This window comes from Crocodylus siamensis, chromosome 4 (assembly GCF_052110815.1).
Source record: "Crocodylus siamensis isolate JL-2025a chromosome 4, ASM5211081v1, whole genome shotgun sequence".
Taxonomy (NCBI): Eukaryota; Metazoa; Chordata; order Crocodylia; family Crocodylidae; genus Crocodylus; species Crocodylus siamensis.
In genome coordinates this window covers 119,661,952-119,683,407 of record NC_143398.1, presented here as the reverse complement: position 1 = coordinate 119,683,407, position 21,456 = coordinate 119,661,952, and the positions used below count along the sequence as shown (strand labels likewise).

Sequence of the window (21,456 nt, the reverse complement as noted above, 5' to 3'; positions counted from 1 at the left end):
GTGTAAGATGACACACGTGATAAATGTGTTCAGGAAGATATTCTGCAGATATCACAGCCCTGAGGAATCGTCTCATTCCTTTTCTCATCCCTATCATGCAGTGCATTCATCACCATTGCAAACATTACTACATTAATTCTCATAGTAACCCTATGAGGCAATTATCTCTTTCTATATAAGCAGATGGGGAACTGAGGCATAAAGTGATTAAGTGATTTTTCCAAGGTCATCCAAGAAGTCTTGGAAAACAGGAGCTAAACCTGCATACTCTGAGTTCCCAGTTGTGAGGTTGTTCTTTGCTCTGTGCTGTGGGCACTGGTCCTGCCAACAGAGACTGGACCCCTTAAGAATCTGTCATGTGTTACTCTATCTGGTAGGTGGTATCTCTACTGCAACACAAAACACTGAATTCCTCACACAAAGAAACTGAGTGCACTGTGTGATATCTATAGGCTGGAAAAAATACTGCGCATACGATTCCTTAAGAACATCAACATTTATTTAACATGATATAAAAGAAATGAGATATGAACATTTGCATTTGAACAATAGTAAGTGGCTTCTTATACTTACATTGTATGTGCTCATTGTATAATATATACACAATGAACATAATTACATTTGTACACAAACTAAGTACTGGATTGAAAACCTGCTTATTGCTGTACACACCCTATTCCAACCACGTAAAAGCCCAGTACCGCAAAATACCTACAACTTCATTTAATTAAGAAAAATTAAGCACTAACATTCGTGTATATGTTGACAACAGTGTGGCAGTAACTGCTGACGTTGCAACCTGACTGAGAAATAATTACAGCAGAAACAGGACATACTTTACTCAGCAATAATAAAAATGGCACATTTTAAATATATATATATATATTTTTTTTTTTATATAAAAAATTTACAAATTAAAAGTTAAAACAATATATTGTAGTGTCTAGAAACTGTAAAACAAGGTTTAGTGGCAATATGCAAAAGTAACTGATTCTGTAGGTACCTAAAAGAAGCAAAAATTAAAACTTAAATGATACCATAATTAACCAAAAATTCAATTTTGTAAAACGTCAGCTAAGGTTCTGACAGTGGACCGCACATTTACAAGAACCTTTACTTATGTGCATGGAAATCATAGCAGCAAGCTGGTATCAGAAGAACAATCTTCAGATTGTTGAGTGTACATATGGGCCATTAAAGCTGTCTTGGAATAAACATTTTCCAGGAGGTGATAAAATGATGCTCTGCAGTCAAAAGCATCAGAACTATGAATTTCATAGATTTAAAATATACTGTACAATATCTTCTTACATTTCCACACGTCCATACATCTCAGCCATGAATTGTTTCAATAGAAGCTGTTACAGCTGAAAGACAGACATGGAGTTAGTTACTTTATTTTACCAAAACTAGAATAATGTATAAAGTAATTCTTGGGATTAGAAGTTTCTGAGCTCACTGTGGCATCTCAGAAAATCAAACTATTTCTGAAACCTTTTTCTTGATGCATTAAGGCTGTTTTGAGGCAATGAACTGAATCAAACACATTTTTGTATGAAGAACTATCTAAGAGTTTTATACTGCTATGCATTATTTATCACTATATTAGACTGCCTTCCACATAAAATAAACAGCAATAGCAAAGTCCCTGAATGTTTCACCTAAGGGCAGACGAGAAACAGGATACAGTATTCTTCATTTGCTGTGCTGTAGTGCATGTGGGATGTATTCCCATCCAGAGGTAATGCATTTCCAGTTGCTGCTGACAGTTATTTAGTAAAGGATTTAAAGAACTCAGGGATGAAAGGTACTATATAAATTTTATCATCACTCCATTAAACTTTTTATCCATGTGCTTAAAATGTAACAATATGCTATTGACAGAGATCCAGAAATATGTCTCTATGATATCAGAGCCATGGCATAGAAAGTAGCCTTCTCAATGAGTTCTCTTTCCTTAGTTCCAGGATATCTTATATTGCAGTTTTCCTATGTCAGATTCTACTTCCATCATGCCAGGAGTATTACTTTACTGTCTGTAAAAACTATATATAGGTATTACTTCATCATCTGCATCATGCATTTTCCAGATGCTGCCTTAAAAAAAACCAAAACACTCAGCTATACTAACACTCAACTTAGAAATTATCTCTACTGATACATATTTCTTGCCCAACAAACTGAATTCTACTGAGCAACAGAGTTCCTACATTGAATAAGAGACTCCCTTCCTGTAAGTCAGGAGAAATTTTAAAAGCTCAGGTTAGTCCCATATTCTAGCTACTTTACACTTGGAAATTACAGGTTTTTATACAATATTATTAAATTTACCCCACATTTAACAGGCATTTGCAATAAGTTTGTGCCTAAGTAATGTGCTAGAAGGACAGCCTGGGAGAAAGACTTCACTCAGAGAAAGCACGCTGGGAACAGCAGTACTGCATTTCAACACTTATGTGGACCCAGATCTCTAGTGCCTATTCAATGCTGGGGCTCTCTGACGAGACTTAATAAGTGCAGCAATTGCACCCGTGATGTGTATGCTTCGGAATGAACTAGTGCCTCCAATTCAATTCAGACAATGAATAACTATTCAAGGGCAACTATTTTTTGTTTCTTGAAAATCGCTGACCTCACAGAGACCTAGAAGCAGAAAATTGTTTCTTGTTATAACATCCCAAGAATGCATTATGTTTGTCATCAGTGATTACAGCGTTACTTGTGTAAACACCATATTTAAGGTAGCAACACTATCAAGATATAGGGCCACCTTGACTGACACACGCACAGCAATAGCAGGGGTCAGGGTAGAACACAAGGCAATAAAACAGAATGCAATATCAGCTTTTCTCCTCTGCTAACTGCAGTTCAGTCTGGCATAACTACGGAGAAAATGGATTTGATAATCTCATTATTGGCATGGGTGTCAAGACCAGCTTGATGTCACAGGTAGACTACTCAAAAGATGACTGGCTCCTTCTCTTGACAGAACTGCTACAGCTAATCTATATGTGGAAGTTAGCAGAGCTCTAAACCAGCCATGCTAGCTCCAGTCAGTTCACTGAACTTTAGCTCTGTGCAAAATAAAAGTGTTTTTGATTAATGCATGCCCTACTTAAGGATCCATAATATATATGGACATACCTAACATTTATGAATATTTGCAATAAATCCTTTTGTCATGTTGCTACCTTACTGGTTGCCTGTGGCGAAACCTGATCTTAGGAAAAATGATACTCCAAGCTAGCCCTATAATTCTTTCACGAATCAAAGGGTAATCACCTGGAGCAGGCAAAGATTTCCCTGCTGTAGCTGTGAGATCCAGTATAAGGGGAGTGGAACTGAGGCCTGTGGGAATACGGAGTTACCCCAGGGCAAACCTTGGTCCGTCCTTTGGAATAAATGTCTGCAAGCCAAGACAGCAGGGAGAAAAGTGGGGCTCTAGGGTTATCCTGCAGAGGGGTCTGCGACATGTGGTTTTCTTACTGCTACCCTCCTCCTCCTCTTTTTTCCTTCTATTATTTGTAACATTCACACTCATTGCCATGTCTTGTCTAAAATGACAAACTTTCCTGAGTGCAGATCATCTCTTTCTGTGGTACACGCCTAATTCAACAGCACTCTGATCCTAACTGAAGCCTTTAGGTGCTACTCCAGTTGAACACTGACACTTCTATCTTAAGAAATTATGTATTTCTTTACAGCCTACCATCTCATACTTATCAAGGAAGTTATTTTGGTGCCATTATAGGAAACTAGGCTTGATGATCTAACTGGTCTTCTCCATCTTTACATACTATCTGACCCATCTGAATATTATGCATTATCTGCAAGTAATCAATGCACTTCTCTATTTAAATTTCTTGACAGTTGGACATAGTTAATATCTCAGCTACATCCACCTTGCCTACCAAAATTTCTCAGAAAGAACAAGAGAATACTTAAGATGGTGGAGACAAACAAAAAAAGAAAGACATACTTCTCTGGTAGCTATACACACATGAAATGTGATCCTTCAGTGAGCTGTGGTTGGGGTGATGGAGCTGGTGATGATGGGGACTCTGGTAAAGAGGACAGACTTTTCACTGCAAATCACATAAGGAAAATCAAGAATAAAAAATTCACAAAAGGCTTAATCAACTTGAAACTATTATTTCAAACAAAATAAGCATAACACAAAAGCTAAAAATGATAAAATAACTGTTTTTAGCCAGCATTACACAACTAAATTAACATTACTTCTGACAGTTCTGAAGGAAGGCATGTGTTTACACACATATTGGTGCAATGGCCATGGAACATACATGGCACACAGGAGGGAGTCGCTTGCAGTACAGAGGAGGTGGGACATCTATTTTTAAAATATGAAGGAGGTTCTTTACTTAGGTTATTAGACAGAGACATGAACCAGGTTATGAAGACTGATGTGCACTTCCTGCTACTCGGGTCATCTCTCTTGCAAAATCCCCAAATGCCAGGGCCTCTGAGCAAGACAGGAAGGACAAACAGGATGCAGAATGCACATAGGGACAATACATCTGAAGGAAATCCAAGACTAGGGCATATCCTGTCTTTCTCCTTTGAGTATTTGTTCATAAGTAGGCAATTCCAGAGCAGTGCCTCTGAACATGTGAAGGCAAGTTTCAGAATCCTATACAAACAGTAACCACAGGCTTGCTTTGCTGAATGCGGTATCTGCATTAGGAACCTGTGTGATGGCACAATGCGGCAGTTGCCAACCTAGAAGTCACGCTAGGTTTTAGCGCCTAGATTTAATAATAGGGGCAAGACTCACATTGGAAATGGGATTGCAAGCTAGCCAGAAGTGCACTAATTAAGTGCAGAAAAAGACTTGGAACAATTGGCAGAAGGTGAAGTATACATAAATCATTTGATCAGACTAGAGTCAGTAGGATTAGTCATGTGTAATCCTTTCTCAGGTTGCACAGCACTTATGCAATTAGAGACACAAGGCAGAAAGACAGTTTCCCTACCACAGAAGGAGACAAGCGTCACAAAATGAACCCTGAAGCAAAAAATCCACTTCTTGTTGATACCCGAGGCAAAGGCATTCATCACTGGATGGCCCCACCTGAAAATGTCCTGTAGGACAGATTCAAGATCTCCTATATGCTTGCTGAGACTGTTTGTTCAGGTATTCTGAAGGAGGGGAAGAGATCTTTCTCTTTCTCATTCCTTGTTTGTTGATATAAAAAAGTGACGTGGTACTCCACTGTGCAAGTATTGAGCAAGCTCTGTAGACTGCCCTGCATTCCAGAACACCGATATGTAAGCTTTGCACTTGACGGTCATCCATGTGTGCCCTTCATTCTAGCCAGGAGGCACCCCTCACAGTTGTCAATGATGGTTGGAAGGAAAAAGACCTCTTGCAATTGGTCATAATCCTTCCATCAAGTGAAGAGGAACCTGAGCAGCAAGGGACTGTTCTTTCCATAGCCAGTAGAACTGATGGATATTAAACATAATTGTGAGCATCGATGTAATCCAGTATGTAGCATCACATAGGTGCAAGAAACTGTGTCCTAGGATGGACAACTGAGTCTCGACTATTGTCTGTGGATTTGACTGGATCTGCATGATGAGATCCAGAAAAGACCAGAGTTGGTTTTGAGGATGGCAAGGTGGCTGACACATTCAAGAGTGACCCCCCTATAAAAACTCCAGTCTTTGAACAAAGACCAGATTCATTTTTTGGGTGTGCACCATGAGATCTAGGGTATGGAACAAGCCCAGGATGGTGCAGAAATTCTCCTCTCCCTCATTGATGGAGGTGTCGCCCCTATCTGCTCCTTTGATAAACATCATTATCACTGTAAAAACCCTGTGCCATTTTGGGGCCATTAGAATTCCAAAATGGAAGTACTCTGCATTGGTAGTGCTCCTGGCTTACCATAAATTGGATGCATCTTCTATATGAAGGCATAATAGCAATGTGAAACTATGCTCCCCTCACAACCAAGAGATGTGAATCAGTCTTCTGGTTTCAGGGAGGGGATAAGGGCAGCTAGTACTACCACCCTGAACTGGAATGTGTGGATAAAGGAGTTAAGTTTTCTTAATCATGATGGGACACCATTCTCCTTTCCTCTTCTGAGAGCAGAAATTAACCATTGTAGAACATCTTCCCCCTTTGTGATAGAAAAATCTTGCAAGAAGAGTCCCTAAGAAAGGACAGAGAAGTGGGAACTGACTGGGAGTAGGCACTATGCTTGTTTGGGTGATAGAATCATAGAAAATTGGGGTTGGAAGGAACCTCAGGAAGTCATCTACATTTAGTGCAACCCCCTGCTCAAAGTAGGGGCAACCCCCACTACATTATCCCAGCCAAGGTAGAGCTAACTATGATGGTGTCTCTGAAGCACTTGCTGTAACACGGCCTGTGTCTGCCAGAAATGTACCAAAGGGAAAGGAGAGGGACAAGTGGGAAGGAGGAAGTGGGCTGAATCTGTGGACCACTGTGCTGAAGATTTTGCCTGTTGTCCAAAGATTGGCGAGTCGATGGAACCATCTATGAAGGAAGGTGCTGACATGTCCTTGAGGACTCCAGAGAGCGGGATGTGAATGGCAAAGCAGAAAATGGGTTCAGCCTGCTCACAGTCTCCTGGGCTAGGGACAGACATTACACAAACTGGTTTAAGTGATCAGAAGCTGGTTTAAAAACCTGTTACAGAACAGATGTTCAGTGCACATAAACCACTTTGAAAATGGCTGAAACCAGTTTGAGATAAACCTGGTTGAATGCAGTAATCAGACTGAACTGATTTGGGTCAAACCAGTTTATGCAATGTCTGTCCCAGACCCTGAGGATGGACCTGGAGTCCTGAAGGATGAACAGAATCTCATCCGCTTTGAAGTTAAAAAGTTTTGCCCTGTCAGTGAGAAGCTTCTCCAACAGTGCTTGGCACCTCTATGGGAAAGCCAGACTTTGAAGCCATGACAGCCAAGCATGTGCATTCATAGTAGAATGTGCATATGGAAAAGTGTGTGGAGGAGTGTGGATATTCCCTCAACACTCTGTTCTTGCCAGGTGTGGCACTATAAGTGCCTCAAGCACATTAGCCTCTGGGATGGAGGGGACACTTCACATGTATTCAGCATCCCATGCTTCAAAATGGCAGCTTTGATAAGCTTTAGTTCAAGTGTCCTTGCACTTCAAATTTGCACATGGAGCAGACATCTGGCACATGCATAAGTGCCCACTGTGCTCTGCATCTGCCATCTTTCCCTTAGACACGGAAACAGGCAGACAGAACAAGTTCTCTCTTCCTGGTTCATAAACTGATGGCTGAATTGGGAACCAAATAGCTACACAGTATTCATCACTGAGATCAAGAAAAGAGATCTTATCTCTAACTGGAACACACAAGAAGATGGACAGCAACATTAAGAACTGACTGGGACCAGCAGCAAGCAGGCAGGCCGAAAATCCAATCAGAACTGGGGAGGAGGGTAAGTGAAGAAGAGCGTGTTCCACCTTGGCAGGAATTGTCCTGTTTCCCAGTTATTGGAAACTCTCTCATCCTTGAACGACTTTGTCCTCCCCAAAAAACAAAATCTTTTTCTGAGTCATCTACTGGGAAATTAGTCAAACCTATTTTACCTCTCAGAGATGGAAAAATATGCATATGGGATCAAGGTTATCTCAGGTCTCTTTGGACTACCCAAGAATTTCAGAGCAATCAAAATATAACCTCAGAACATGTGCCATGTATGTAAAATTTAATTTCAATCCATGCTTCCATGCAATTGACTAATCAAATGTATTTTCCATACCTGCCGATGTCTGTACTGATAACTCAAAAGAAGAATTAAACCCTTCTTGTTCTTGAACTCCAGCTGCTTCGTTCTTTTCTGGTCTAGTTTCAGGTTTGTGGTTTGCAACTGGGGCCATATTCTGCAGACTAATTTAAAAAAAAGGCACTACTTTTAGTGCACATTCTAGCTTAATTTCAAGTGTTAACTACATTTACATCTCGTTTGGAATTACACTGTTTATTTTTTTTCAGTTAACAAATGGTGGCAATTAGAGGCACAAGGCAAAAAGACCATGCTGTGACTTGCAAAGTATTTAAATCAAATGCACATTTCCATAACATACACTAATTCTGAAAACCTGAATTCAAAAAAAAAAGTTTCAGTTTTTGTTTCTACTTTATAAAATTAGACTTCAGAGTAAAAACTATAAACTGGTGACTGGACAGGTTTTTTTCGTTTTCACGCTCACACTGTGAAATTAAAGGCAGTAGGAAAGGTAAAGGGCACAATGTGGTGAAAATGTCCTGATTTTGTGGGGCAGCCCCACTCAGCATTTACAGGAAGGTCCATTTGCCCAACTTCCAGTCTCATCAAATGAATCAAAGCTCCAGCACTCTTCTGATTCTGAAACATTTCAATTCGATGAAGTACCCAAGGAAGGAATGGGGACACAGGGGTGGGTCAAAAAGTCAAGCCTGCTCTTTAGTTGATGACTTCTATATTCAGAGCAGCAGTGAAGCATTCAGTCTTGGATAAAGTGTTTCACAGTAGGCTTGTGGTATGCTCTACAGATGAGAGGAAAGATACTAAAGATTCAACCCCAGAGGACATAATTGAATACCTCCTGCATCTCAAAACAAAGTAAATATTGTGCTACTCCATGATGCAGATACCGTGCCTGCAACTGAGACAGCAATAGCAATTTTTCAGGTATTAGTGGTGAGGAAAAACAGTAATTAGGAAAGGGGGAAAAGCTGACCCAAAAGTCAGTTCAGGGGAGTGCCCATGACACCAAGGTATCTTGGTGACATGGTTCTTTATGTCTTGCCCTGAGTAAGATCTAAAAATCGGTGTTGTCCAAGGCTCTCCAATCCAGGACCAATCCACAGTGGGCAAGTTCAATGAATGTCAATGGGGTGGTTAAAATAAAAGTTTTTTCCAATAAACATGAATCTGCTATGAATTTGAAGAGAATTCAGAGGCACTCAGAATATAAGAAAATAGCATTAGGGGAAACATAGCACATTTAGTTCCACAGTTATGCTGCATTCTTTTGAAGGAAGAAATCTGTGTTCCCCAACAGACACTGAGTTTTGTCTAGAAATACAAGTTAAAAAGGGCTAATGAGAAAAACCTGTACTATTATTTATTTATATCCCATCCTACCCAGAACTTCTCCGGGCACCATAGTGTCTTGGGTTTTTCTCCCAGAATTTAGTTCATTATCCTTCAAGGTCTCAGAATTGTGATTTACAAGGAAAGGCTAAAAGAACTGGGATTATTTAGTCTGGCAAAGAGAAGACTGAGAGGGGGTGATAATCTTCAAATACTAATGGAAGAGTAGTTATAAAGAAGATGGTGACAGACTAGTCTTTGTGGCCACTACTCCAGGACAAGGAACAATCGTCTTACATTTCAGCAACAGAAATTTAGGTTGGATATTGGGAAGAATTTTCTCACTATGCAGGTGGTTCAGCACTGGAAAGAGGTTGTGGAATGCCCATCCTTGGAAGATAATCGGTGCAAATTAAGCAAAAATTTACCTAGGATGATTTAGGTAGGGATGATCATGCCTGGAGCAGGGGAACAGACTAGATGACCTTCTGGCTAGGTACAGACATTTAAAAAGACTGAGGCGGACGCACTCAAACCTACGCATGTTTCTGTAGATGCGTTAGTTTAGGTCAGGAGCAACAGAACAGAAGTTTGCTGTTTGGAGGGGGAGCATGAAACTGCCTGCACTGGCCAAGGCCAGAAGGGTCGGGGTTCTTAAGCACACCTCCCAGGCTGCTGGGGATTGCCAAGCACTGGTGAGTCAGTGACAGGCATCTCCAGCCCGGTCTGTTCCCTGTCACTATGTCTGGCTCACGGGAGTCTCTCAGCAGGTGTGCGGGAGCCCACTGAGACACCCCCATGACTCCTGAAAGTGGGCTCAGTGACAGGGAGCCACGTGGGCTGCAGATGCCTATCATGCTGACTGCTGATGGGGGAAGGAGAAGGGGGGGGTTGGCCATGACAGCATGATGCCCATACACAGCCCTGTAGCCACCACCTGCACAGAAAGGGAGAGCACTCACTTTATTCTTGTTTCAAAACAGGAGCTGCCTTGGGCAGCAGGGAAACAGGAAGCAGCTAGGTCCACGCAGGGGAGAAGGGAAAAAATTCCCCAAGCAGTGACGCGCATGAACCTGTCACCCTCAGCTTACACACACCTACAACTCACCCCGCCACCCCCCACACACCCCTACCAGTCCCTCGCACTGTGGCATGGAGAAGCACAGAGGCCAAGAACAGTGAAAAGCCACTCCAGCTGGCCTGGGAGATGGCTACTGTGTGGGACAATGGGGCACAGCTCCCCAGCACTGCAAGAGTGGGGTGGGTGGAAATGATTACTATGGTGGAGGTAGGAGGGGGAAAATTTAAAAGATTTAAAAAGGAGAAGTCCAGCATAGCCTGACTGCTTGGCAAGGGGATGGCAGTGGTGTCTCCATCTTTCTGCAGCAGGCAGCGCCTTTCAGAGCACAAAGAACTTAGAAAGAAGCAAAGAACTGAGGAAGGATGCAAAAGAAAGAGAGAGGGAGATGATTTGAAAATATTATTTTTCTTTCACCCTTGCAAACTCTCCCCGTTTATCCCCCTTGCTCCCGCACTCCCCCTCTCTCATACTGCCCTGCCCCACACTCGCCCTCTCTTCTCGATACCTCTTCTGACGGTGATCAAGGGGCAGAAAATTAAAACAACAACAACAACAACAACTACTACTTTTAACCTGGATCAACCAATTGATCTATAACACAGGGAACAAATCCCCTTTCCTCCTCCTTCCCCGTCAGCGGTCAGCATGACAGACATCTTCAACCTGTGCAGCTCATTGTCCCTACACCCACTTCCTGGAGGCCTGGGGGTCTTTTGATGGGGTCCTGCACACCCACCAAGAGACCCTATTGCCTCCCAGGAGTGGGGGCAGTGATAGGGAGATAGGCATGGTGGACAGCAACCTATCTTGACTCATGAGCGGACCTGGTATTGAAGTTCAATTCACTGGTGTAACCTAGATTGATTAAGTCTAATACCACATCGATCCAGTCTATCTTAGACCGGGATTCCCCATTTTTAAAGCAGTCTATGTGTTCCAAACTTCTGTCCCATTACAGGTATAGACTGGTTTCTGACCACCTAAACCAGAAAAAGTGTAACGTCTGTACCTAGCCTCTAAGGTCACAGTCCTACTTTTCTATGAATCTAACAAAGATAAAAATTAATTTCTGTTTAATTATGGCTCCTTTAAGCTAGCTGCTTGACCAGATCAACTGATAAATCCAATATCATGGCTGCTTTGAGTCATGTAGCTTTATTTTTGGTTTACCTGGAATCGATCTCATGTGCTTTTTCCAGTTTCTTTTGTTTTTCTGCCTTCCTTCCAGCATTTACTTCATTTGGCTCAGATACAATACAAGTGTCTGACAACAGGACATCATCAGTTTTTGTCAACTTAAAAAAATTGAAATCATAAAACACATTAAGGAAGTTATAAGTACAAACTGAATATTGGGGGTAGGAAATTTGAGGATCTGAGAAATAAACTCTGTCAACAGGGCCAAATTTTAATCATTATTGTACTGGAATAACAGTAGAATTACCCCACTTAAGTAATTTGCATTACCACTATAAAAAAGACAGTGAAGTAACATGAAGCATGAGAATTCTGTGGCATATGTAGAGCTCCCCGGGAGTTATAGTATTTGGACTGCAGTTTGCATGCTGTACTCGTATCCATAAGAAACAGGGTAGTGATAAAATAACAAATAGTTACAAGGATACATTCAGCAGCAGCTTGAAGGTTTTTATAAGTTTTGATTATATATACCCAGTCTCTTGATACAATACTCTTTCAAAAGGCTCATATAATGAAACAAGCTTTCTGGGAAATATTTTCAAAGATGGGCAGTAGCTTTTAATGACACAAAATTGTACCATTACCTTGCAAAACCCTGAGAATAAAACTAAGAGGAGAAAAGTACAAAGGAGATACGAGAGGCACAGCATACAAGAACAAGGGGTTCAGTGAAAGAAAACTTGATTGAGTCTGCTCTTAGAGCTGTTCTAGTTGAAGTGTCACCCCTGCCACTCACAGACCACATGTGAAAGCACCCTAAAGTGCCATCCTGCCCTGCCTTCTGCTTGACTTCAGACTAATGTGGCTAACTACCCCTCTACTTATTTATTAATTAGTTGAAAAATTGCTGTGCTGGCTCTGAGGAGAAACAGATCAGTCACAAACTTCACCAAGAAATTCAGAAAGCTAAATCTTAACAGTTCTTTTTCTTTTTTAAAAAAGATAGGTGAGGTTATTTACATATGTGGTCCGTAATTGAGGGCATTATGGAAAAAGTGACTTCTGGAGGGGGGATTTCAAAGTTCCAGCAAACCTTTCGTTGGCTAGTTGCGACAGTAAGAGGGAAAGATACGTGATGTAAAATGGAACTGAAGAAGAGCCGAAGCATATCTGAGTAAGAGAAGCAACTTTTCAATCATATACCAGTATGATACAATTTGGGTATTTTGTTGAAATGTTACAACAAAAACTGGCACATTTAAATAACATATTTTCTATAATCCTGCTCCATTTAATCATTCCCAGCAAATTTTACATCTGAAGTCTCTATATACTGATTCCTCTGTCCCAGGATACTTGTATTAAATACAGTTTAGTACCTTTTTGGTAAAATCCACATTATGCTGCTGTTGTTCATTATTGTCTTTCAGTTGTGCTATTTCTCCTAGAGGAGTTTCATGATTTTGCTCCAGATTATTCTCTCTGACGGCACACTCTAATTCCTTTATGTTACTAGACAGTAAATCATCCTTTCTTCGATTCTGTAAGACAATATGATACTCAGAGGTACTGAATGGCATTACTCCATACTACTTTGTTGTTCTTATCCAAGACGTCCATTATCTTGTCTGCAAAAAAAAAACACCTATACATGCTCAAACTGAGAGCTACCTATCCCATTTCCTCACATTTATGTGCCAGGTTGTTGCTATAATGAAAGATATTGCTACTGTACATACAACTACAGTTAAAATTCCTTTTGAAACCTAAACTTTGGGCTTCCTGACTTTTGTGCAAAACCTCCAACTGTAATACTTCAGTGGCAGTTTGTTGCTTATAGTAGTTAGCCATACATTTTAACTACATCATACATTAAGAGGGAGGGGAGCCTATAGTTACCTTTAAGTTTACACTACCCAACATTTTCCACCATAAAAGATTCCTGCACATTGTTTTTAAAGGTCCAACCTTTCTATGGTTTGCTGAAGGCCTTTTATATTGGCATCGTCAGGTAAAAGAAATGCCTGTTCTTTATTCCATGAAATCCAGTTGATGCTTAGCTGAGTTATAAACTGGGAAAAACTTCCTTTTCTCTCTCTTTCAATTTATGCCCCTAGGAAAATTCTGGCATCCTACTATACATGAAAAATTAAATTAAAAAATCCCACAGCCATGCCATCACTACACATAGTTTGACTAAAGCAATCGGTTAAGCAATCTTAAACAGTCATTTGACCATATTTACTAAAGGACTAAGGGACTTTTGGCATACCTGTGCCAATTTAAATGGATTATCCCTGAAAAAAGATGGGCTTTGGGCAGGAGACTGATCTGATATGCCAATAATATTTATTCCTTTTTTCTTCTCTCTTAGACAAGCCTGTTGGTGCCGCTTTATTCTTTCCATCTGCTCCTCCACAGTCATTCGAGGCCGAGTGCTTTCTGCCAGACATAACTGCTCCACTGCACTTCTTGGTCTTTCCTTAAAAAGGGAAGAATTTTTAACACCTTTCAGAATGAAGCAATGCTCTGAACTACCTGTTCAATCTGTTTAGCTTGACAGGGAGGAAAATACTGGGTACCTAACAAATGCTTCTATCCAGTAGACAATAAAAACAACTGCATAATAAAAACAAACTGATGAAAGTTGAAACCAGACAAACTCAATGTAGAAAGAAAGGTAAAAATATTAAGGGAGAAAATATGATGAGGGTGATTAACTGTTGGAACAATTACTAAGGGGAGTGGTGGATTCTACACTGCTTGATGTCTTCAAATCAATACTGGATGCCTTTATGGGAGGTACGCTTCAGTCAAATGCAAGGTACTGGACTCAAATACGTTTGCTAGATGAAGTTGAATTGCTTGCAAAGCACAGGAGATTAGATTAGATTAGATTAGATGATTTAAAAATTCCTTCTGGCACTATGCTTTATGAATGAGTATAGCTGGACACATCTTATTTTTAGGCCAAGACTAACCAAGTTTAACACCATTTCTGAGTTTTTATACTATATGTAATCTAGAAAAGGTTTGTGAAGGGAATGAAGTAAAACTCCATATGATATTTGTAAAATAAATGTTGATCAACTAAACCAGGGCTTTACTTTAACAAGGCTAATAGTTTTATTGACTTGTAGTCCCAAAACAAGAAAAGCACTTATTCAGCATCTTGTCTAGTTGTAATACTAGTGACTATTAGAAAATCTTAGATGCTCAGTTGCTTTTCTCACAAACCTGTAGCTTTCTGCCAATTCAAATGTAATGAAGTCTAACAGCGTTCTGGTCAAAGTAACTTTTAAAATAATGCAATTCCTTCCTTAGATATTGTGCCTGCTAAAGAGCATTTAATTGAGGATAACGTGATGTTTTATTTAAACTAGATCAAATAAAACAAGATACAGCATTTAAGGAAATAACAGGTCCATGAACTGAACTTAGAAAAACTACTATACATCTTAAAGCTTTCAAACTGGCTTTAAATACCGTTCTTAAATCTATCTTCTTGTTTTTCCTTAAAGTGACATAAGAAGCTATCGTTGAAGATTCTGGAGTGGGTGATTTGGTTCGGGGAGGCACAACTCCAACAGGAAAATGTGAACCTATAGAACAAAAACAGCAACTTAACTATTATCTTTAACAGCACACACAAAGCCTTATGGCTGTTCTTAGATAGAATAGGTTGTCAGGATGTGAAACCATTCATTAACAGGTGGTCAATGTTTCACTTACCATAAACTCTGATGCTTAACTACTATATCTACAATTATCTTTTTCTGTTTAAAGAAACCCCTGTTAAACTGAAACCTGGCCCTTACTTAACCAAATGAGTTAAAAGAAACCAACTTAGAAATGTGCTCCTTTTTACCTTAATGATGAATAAAGATGATTTATTTTTATTAAAAAAATTGTAACCTCTTATTTTTGTTTAACCTCAAAAGATCTAGAAAGTTAAATATGGTCTTCCTTGGTTTTCTTGGAAGCATTCATATAGGCCTTGGAGAACAGTTCACTGTCTTAACTAGAGAGGTAGCAGCCTTCACTAAAGCTTCATTTTCCCAAAATATTAAATCCTCAGTTAAATAATGGCATTAAATAGGTGTTAAAACAGTCTCTCTAGGACCTGAATTTGCACGCCCAAGGAATGCTGAGCATCTACACAACTCAAGATAAATTGAACAAATCTTTCAATCTTTTCTTTAGAAAAAGTTGTAATAAATGTAGAGCACAAACTCATTTTTCTTCTCCATAGTCCTTTACCATATAAAAGCTTTCCTGTGTCACTTCCAGGGCTAGAGGTTTTACATTATCTTTCTGTCTTTAGAACTTTCCTCTTCCTTGTTAATGTACAGGAGACAAACAAGAAGAAAATAGCTGACAGAGACGAAACATTCAAAATGACTAGTTAAGTTTATCTGGGGCAATAAGAAACAAACTCAAAATTTCCATCCTGAAAAAACCTCAGCAAGAAGAGGACCAAATGTTAAATATTATTATCAAGTCAGCCAAATTAGAAAGCTGGTGTATCAGATAACATCAACTCACGGTAAGTACTGGGTAAAAATAGAATAAACTCTTCCAACAGTCAGACTCAATGTTACCAGGGCTAAAGAAATCTTGCAGGCCACCCCATTATGAGAGCAGTAGTGGAAACATGGGATAATACATAAAAGAAATTAAGCTCATATTAGTCATCTTTACCATCTATAGGTAGGGCGACCATATGGAAATCCAGGACATCTGGGACACTATTGTGTCCCCCCTTCCCCTGCACTCTCACAAGTCAGCAGGGGTGGGGCAGTGTGCCTGGCAGCCAGCAGTACCTGCCTGCCCACTTGCAAGATGCTCCGTGCTGCTCTGACTCCTGGCCAGACCATGCCCTGCGCCCCTGTATTTTCCATTATAATTCTCAACAAGTGGTTGGGACCGGCTTCTCAAGTCCAGGACTGTTCTGGCTAAATTGGGTTGTACAGTCACCCCACCTATAAGTAATAATGTTGAATTTAATCCTAATAAATTATTATGGAGTTTCAGTATGTGGGAACACATCCATATACTGCAATTTGGACAATTATTCAAAACAATATATATTTAAAAATTGAAGAAATACAACATAAAACAAGACATTAAAATCCCATTTTTCCAATACCAATTGAGACTATTTTCAACATATCCCCAAAGAAAGGTAGAAGACATTAGAGGAAATCTGAGATTTTGTGAAAATACTGGTCACATCTGTGAAACACACCTCTATTGCATGTGTTACATAAAGCAATTTTAAATAGCCATAAAGCAGAAAAAAATCGTTCATGAGAAAATGGGCTATAGGCATAGGATCAGATATTAGGGATAAAGAATGGGAGATTATATGGAACAATTCACACATTCATATTTATGACAATAAAGAAGAAAACTATTTTAAAATTCTTTCATATCATTTAAGAGTTGTAGAATACCGATCACTTATTTTATGGTAGCTACAAGAATTACAACTACAAAAGCCTGAAAGAAGCAACACTCCAAAATCACTGATAATTTCAAAAAGTTTAGGAAGTTTTAGCACTGGAAAAGTTGCCCTATCAAGTCAAGATTCCATAGGGGAGAAAGAAAAGAAAAGAGGCTTACTTAGAAATCTAGTGGAAATTCCTGGGATTTGATGTACAATAATCTTATACCCACTCTAAATAAAAAAAAATTGAGAAACCTTTTGAATAATGCAGGAAAGTACAAGTTTTATAAGCCAACAAATTTGGAATGAATTTGAAATTTAAAGCAGAGATGGGTAGAAGACAGTAAGCCCTGTATCGTACAGCGTTCGGAGGAAGAAGAGGGGAAATGAGGGCAGGTTACAGATATAAAGAAACAGAATTTTAATAATGACCATGAAAAATAAAGGAACTGTTGAAGACTGAAAGAGAAGAAAACAACACAAAGCTCTCCTCTATGAATTAAAGGAAGCATTCTTGATGGAAGATAATTTCTGTCTTTATGTACAGATTAGGGAATTGGATCTTTACATGTTACGTTTGTTATTTGATCAGTTGGACTCATTAAGGAAGTTAAAAAATGACTGATAGTCTAAAGTGTGCAGAGTAAATTGAATAGAGAGGTGGTTATCCATGTTACTTTGAAGTGAAGCAGAAGATAGGGCAGTAGGTGGCTGCCTACAAAAGCCCATTGATGTCCCTTCTGCCTTTACTGAAACTATCGGGGATACAAAGGAACAGAACAAAAGGCTAACTGAAACCACACAGATATTAAATCAATACACAGATGACTATAAACTGTGCTGGATGTAGACCCTAATGAAAAACTGACTGGTTATTCCTTTTCTAGCATTGTAGGGCTTTCTCTGCTTTTCTTTTTTTTTTTTTGAAGTCAGAACAACCAAGAAAAAAAAAACAAATAAAACATAAAAGAATCAAAGTAGTCACCAGTGTGGACAGAACTAGCAAAACACAGCTAGAAATTACTACTATAAAACCACCACCTTCAGCTGATATGGAAGAAGTCGCCCTCCATTTGCCTGCATGGAGGGTCATAGTAACTTTTCAAAACTTCCGTTTAGCGTCTCCTATTATTCTGGGAGACAGACAATCATATTACTTCTCCATTGATGGATCAAGATAAATATCACAGAAGGCTAAGGAAAGAATCACCATGAGATCGCTTTATTTAGTCCCTTTTGGTTTCACAGTGATCATGAATGGTATTCTTTAAATAATCTGAAACTTAAGTAGTTCTCTGACTGTTATGGCCACATCATACATCATTTAAAGGGTACTTAGTCACCTACATGTGATCCTATTCCAGCCTATTCCAACCAACTCAAGTCCCTGAAAAAATATTTGTGTCTATTTAACCTTAAAACTAAGTCACAAAAAGCAGCAGGAACATACAAGACTCATTCATTTTTAGTATTAATAGTTTTTTTAGACTCAAGCAGGGTGCGATAGAAATAATTCTCTGCTTGCTCCTGACACTGCTGCCAAAATATAAGCCTCACCTGCCCACCTCCACTGTGCATGCTCCAAACCCAAGACTGAGGCATGAGACATACTCCAGAGATATTCCAAAACACTACTCTCAAGATCTTTGTTTCTGGCACACTTCAAAAGAAGTGGTGGAGGCATTCTCATTGCTTCATTTCTGGGTTAGGAGTGTATAGGTGGGGGTTTATTTCCAGCACTACCTTATGGCCAGATTCAGCCAAGAAGCAAAGCACCAGGATGTCCTGTAATATCAACAGAACAAGACAAAAAGGAGTGACTTGCTGGCAGAGGCCACTACAAGTCTCATATATAAAACAGGCTTTTAGGCACCTTGCTCAGATATTCCCCAGTTTGGATTTCTGGAGGTATTCAACACGTACTTCTAATATTGAGAAGATCTTGACAACTGCATTTTCAGAAGTCACGATTCAACAAGCTGTTTTATACATTGTTACCAAGGATATTAGATTCTTTAAGTGAGAGCGTTCCCAGTGAAGGATTATACTGAGCAATGAATAGCTTCCATGGGGTTTGGATGAAGAAGAGAATCAGAAGCATTCAGCCACTGCAAGGATCTTTATTGGGAGTATACCCAACAAGACAGAAGGCAATTCAACAATTACTAGATTAAAAAAAGAAAAAGACATTGTTTCCTTGTCTCATGAGTCTGAACATTCTGTGGTGCTGCCATTTTAGACATTCCAGTGACAAAGTTGAAAGTAGGATTCAAGAACCAAATAATTGTTCAAGGGTTAGGACAGAAAATGGGTAATTGTTCAAGGGAGCAGTGTGTGTGGAATATGAGTGATGTGATGAGACACAATGTCAATAAGGATTTCAGGGGTGCTGTCAAGCTGAATATTTGATTTTATTGTGGTTTTACTAAGTGACATCCTTTCCTTAACATGCAACTAAATGATCATCTTACTGTCCAAGTTTTTTTAGTTGAATTCATACATAAACTAAAAAACAAACAAACAATGATGTGGTTCCTATAGTTGATTACAAGGTTTTGTATTGCTTGAGTAACATCCCGAAAAACAGTTGGGAAGTAGCACGCTTAGGTACCAACCTTTAGCTGTAGAAGTTTCTGACTCTGAAACTGGTTCAATCTTTTCTTCTCCATTAGATTCATCAACCTCTGCCACTGTTGTTAATTCTGGTTCACTCTTATAAAGTCTATAATCAGGAGCCTAGAGGATGAGAATCATAAAATGGACAGACTCCAGTTAAAGTAGTGGAAACAGCTATCTTGCTGGTGATTTTTGTTCTAATGTAATGCTATTTTTAAATAACTTTTCACTGCTCAAGGGATAATATAGCAGTATTCAATTCACCGTTAACATGAAACAGTGGCTGCTGATTTCTGAAAGATAAAGAAAAACAAAATATGGCCAAAAATGGGAAGGAGCAAACTTACCAGTATTTTGTAATACTGAGTCCTAAGAAACAAGAACTACCTTTAAAAGGGTTTGGCAAACACATGGCTTAAGACTAGTGTTTGCACACTTTTGTAAGATTTCAGAAAAACCTGATTTTGGAAAACTTTCCAAATGCATGCAATCATCCCGGGAGATTTGCTTTGGTGCAATATAAAACAAACTATATGTCTTTAACAGATTTATATATGCAGGACTGATGAAAATGTCAAACACAAAAGATGCATCTAAAAATAAAACTGATTAGCCAAAAAAGAAATTCCATGACACAGAAGCAGCCAGATGTCAAAATAAAATAGTGACAGTGCAAAGGAAAGGGGGGAAATGCTTGAAGTACAATGTGGCAATTTAAGCCACTTACACAGTGAGATCCATTTCTCTGATATCCTTGAACTTGGTGAATCTTCTTTTCTTCCAGCAGATGTACTGGGCCCCTGCTATAACAGAGCAAGGAGCTGCTATCACTGGGCAGAGGGGGGATTATGGGAGGATGCTCTGTAAAGTCATAGGACCGAGGGAGTGGAGGACGAGGTGGGACTACTTCCTCTTCCTAAAGATTGTAGAATAGTCACCTTATTTAGATGTGTACACCTGTTACAATTATATATAACTCTTAAAAAGTATATTACTATAGCTGTATCAGATTCATATTTTGGAACTAAAGAGACACTGTCACGCTAAAGAGAGATGATAAAACTTAATTGTGTTATAGCACAAGATACTTTTTAAAATCTCATTTTCACCATTTACGCTACTTACTTTCTCCATGTCATGCAGCTAGTTATATCTGCAGTTTTAGCACTTGAATTTTATGCTCCTCATGAATACATCTGAGCTCACTGATTATGTTAATTATGCATCTATTTTCCCTGAAATTCAGTATTAAAAGATTTCCCTGTACATTAGGTTTTCTAAAATCTTTAAAAGCCAAATTTAAATTTTGAATGCAAGACAAACATGACAATGTCCCTTTAAAGCTATGACTTCTAGACATTATAGGCCTGGTTTTCAGAGGGGTTAAGCATTTCAAAATGATGTTGGATGATCAGGCCTTCTGAGAACCAGGCTGCACATGAGAAAAGACATGTAAAGCAATATGTTTTTCTACATGAAACGTGCGTGCGTGTGTGGGGGGAAATACAGGGTTCACATTTTTGGGGTGGGAGCCTGGGGACAGGAAGAGGTAAGGAATGGGGAGAGAGAAACATGAATTGGTAAGAATGTGAAGTCACAGAACAAATAATTCAAAAATCCCTATCCGGAACTTTACTGTTGAGAATCAGTTCTGTAGTTCGGTAATAGACATGCCTATACTAAATATGCATGCCAGACATCTTTAAACCAGTTAAAACGTAATTTCTATTCACAACATTTATAATTTAGAAATTCAGCAATACTAAAAGGTGCAAAAAAACATACCTCATTTTTATACTTAATAGTTGAAAAAGGCTTGGATGCAATGATACCTGTTCAAAAGAAAAGAAGACCATGAAAGTGTGTTTTCAGTGAGTAACAAACACCAGCACACAAGCCAGCCTCTATTGCCCATAAGCTCATATGCTAATTTAAAATGGTAATTAAATTCAGTTGTTGCTTTTTTCCCCCCACTTTTCAATCACACAAAAGCAGACAGAAACTTTGCCCCTTAGAAAAACAACACAATACAATGGTAGTGTTAACAGATGAAAGTGGC

At 39.2% G+C, this 21,456-nt stretch overlaps 1 protein-coding gene across 7 annotated transcripts in view; it reads right to left on the bottom strand.

The window, feature by feature from the left end:
- Positions 1 to 481: 481 nt before the first annotated feature.
- PLEKHA5 (pleckstrin homology domain containing A5) overlaps positions 482 to 21,456 on the bottom strand; it is a 263,161-nt gene continuing 242,186 nt past the window's right edge. For 3 of the 7 annotated variants that reach the window (XM_090043563.1, XM_090043562.1, XM_090043561.1), the window contains 9 exons: positions 21,183 to 21,229; positions 19,397 to 19,517; positions 14,819 to 14,934; positions 13,605 to 13,814; positions 12,712 to 12,873; positions 11,363 to 11,487; positions 7,795 to 7,922; positions 4,001 to 4,085; positions 482 to 1,367 (listed from right to left, as the gene is read on the bottom strand). In XM_090043563.1, coding sequence (XP_089899689.1) covers positions 1,349 to 1,367; positions 4,001 to 4,085; positions 7,795 to 7,922; positions 11,363 to 11,487; positions 12,712 to 12,873; positions 13,605 to 13,814; positions 14,819 to 14,934; positions 19,397 to 19,517; positions 21,183 to 21,229 — 1,013 coding nt within the window. In that variant the 3' untranslated portion in view covers positions 482 to 1,348. Of the gene's footprint in view, positions 1,368 to 3,979; positions 4,086 to 7,794; positions 7,923 to 11,362; positions 11,488 to 12,711; positions 12,874 to 13,604; positions 13,815 to 14,818; positions 14,935 to 19,396; positions 19,518 to 21,182; positions 21,230 to 21,456 lie in introns of all 7 variants that reach the window. The other 4 variants (XM_090043558.1, XM_090043564.1, XM_090043560.1 and 1 more) reach the window with 3 other exon arrangements.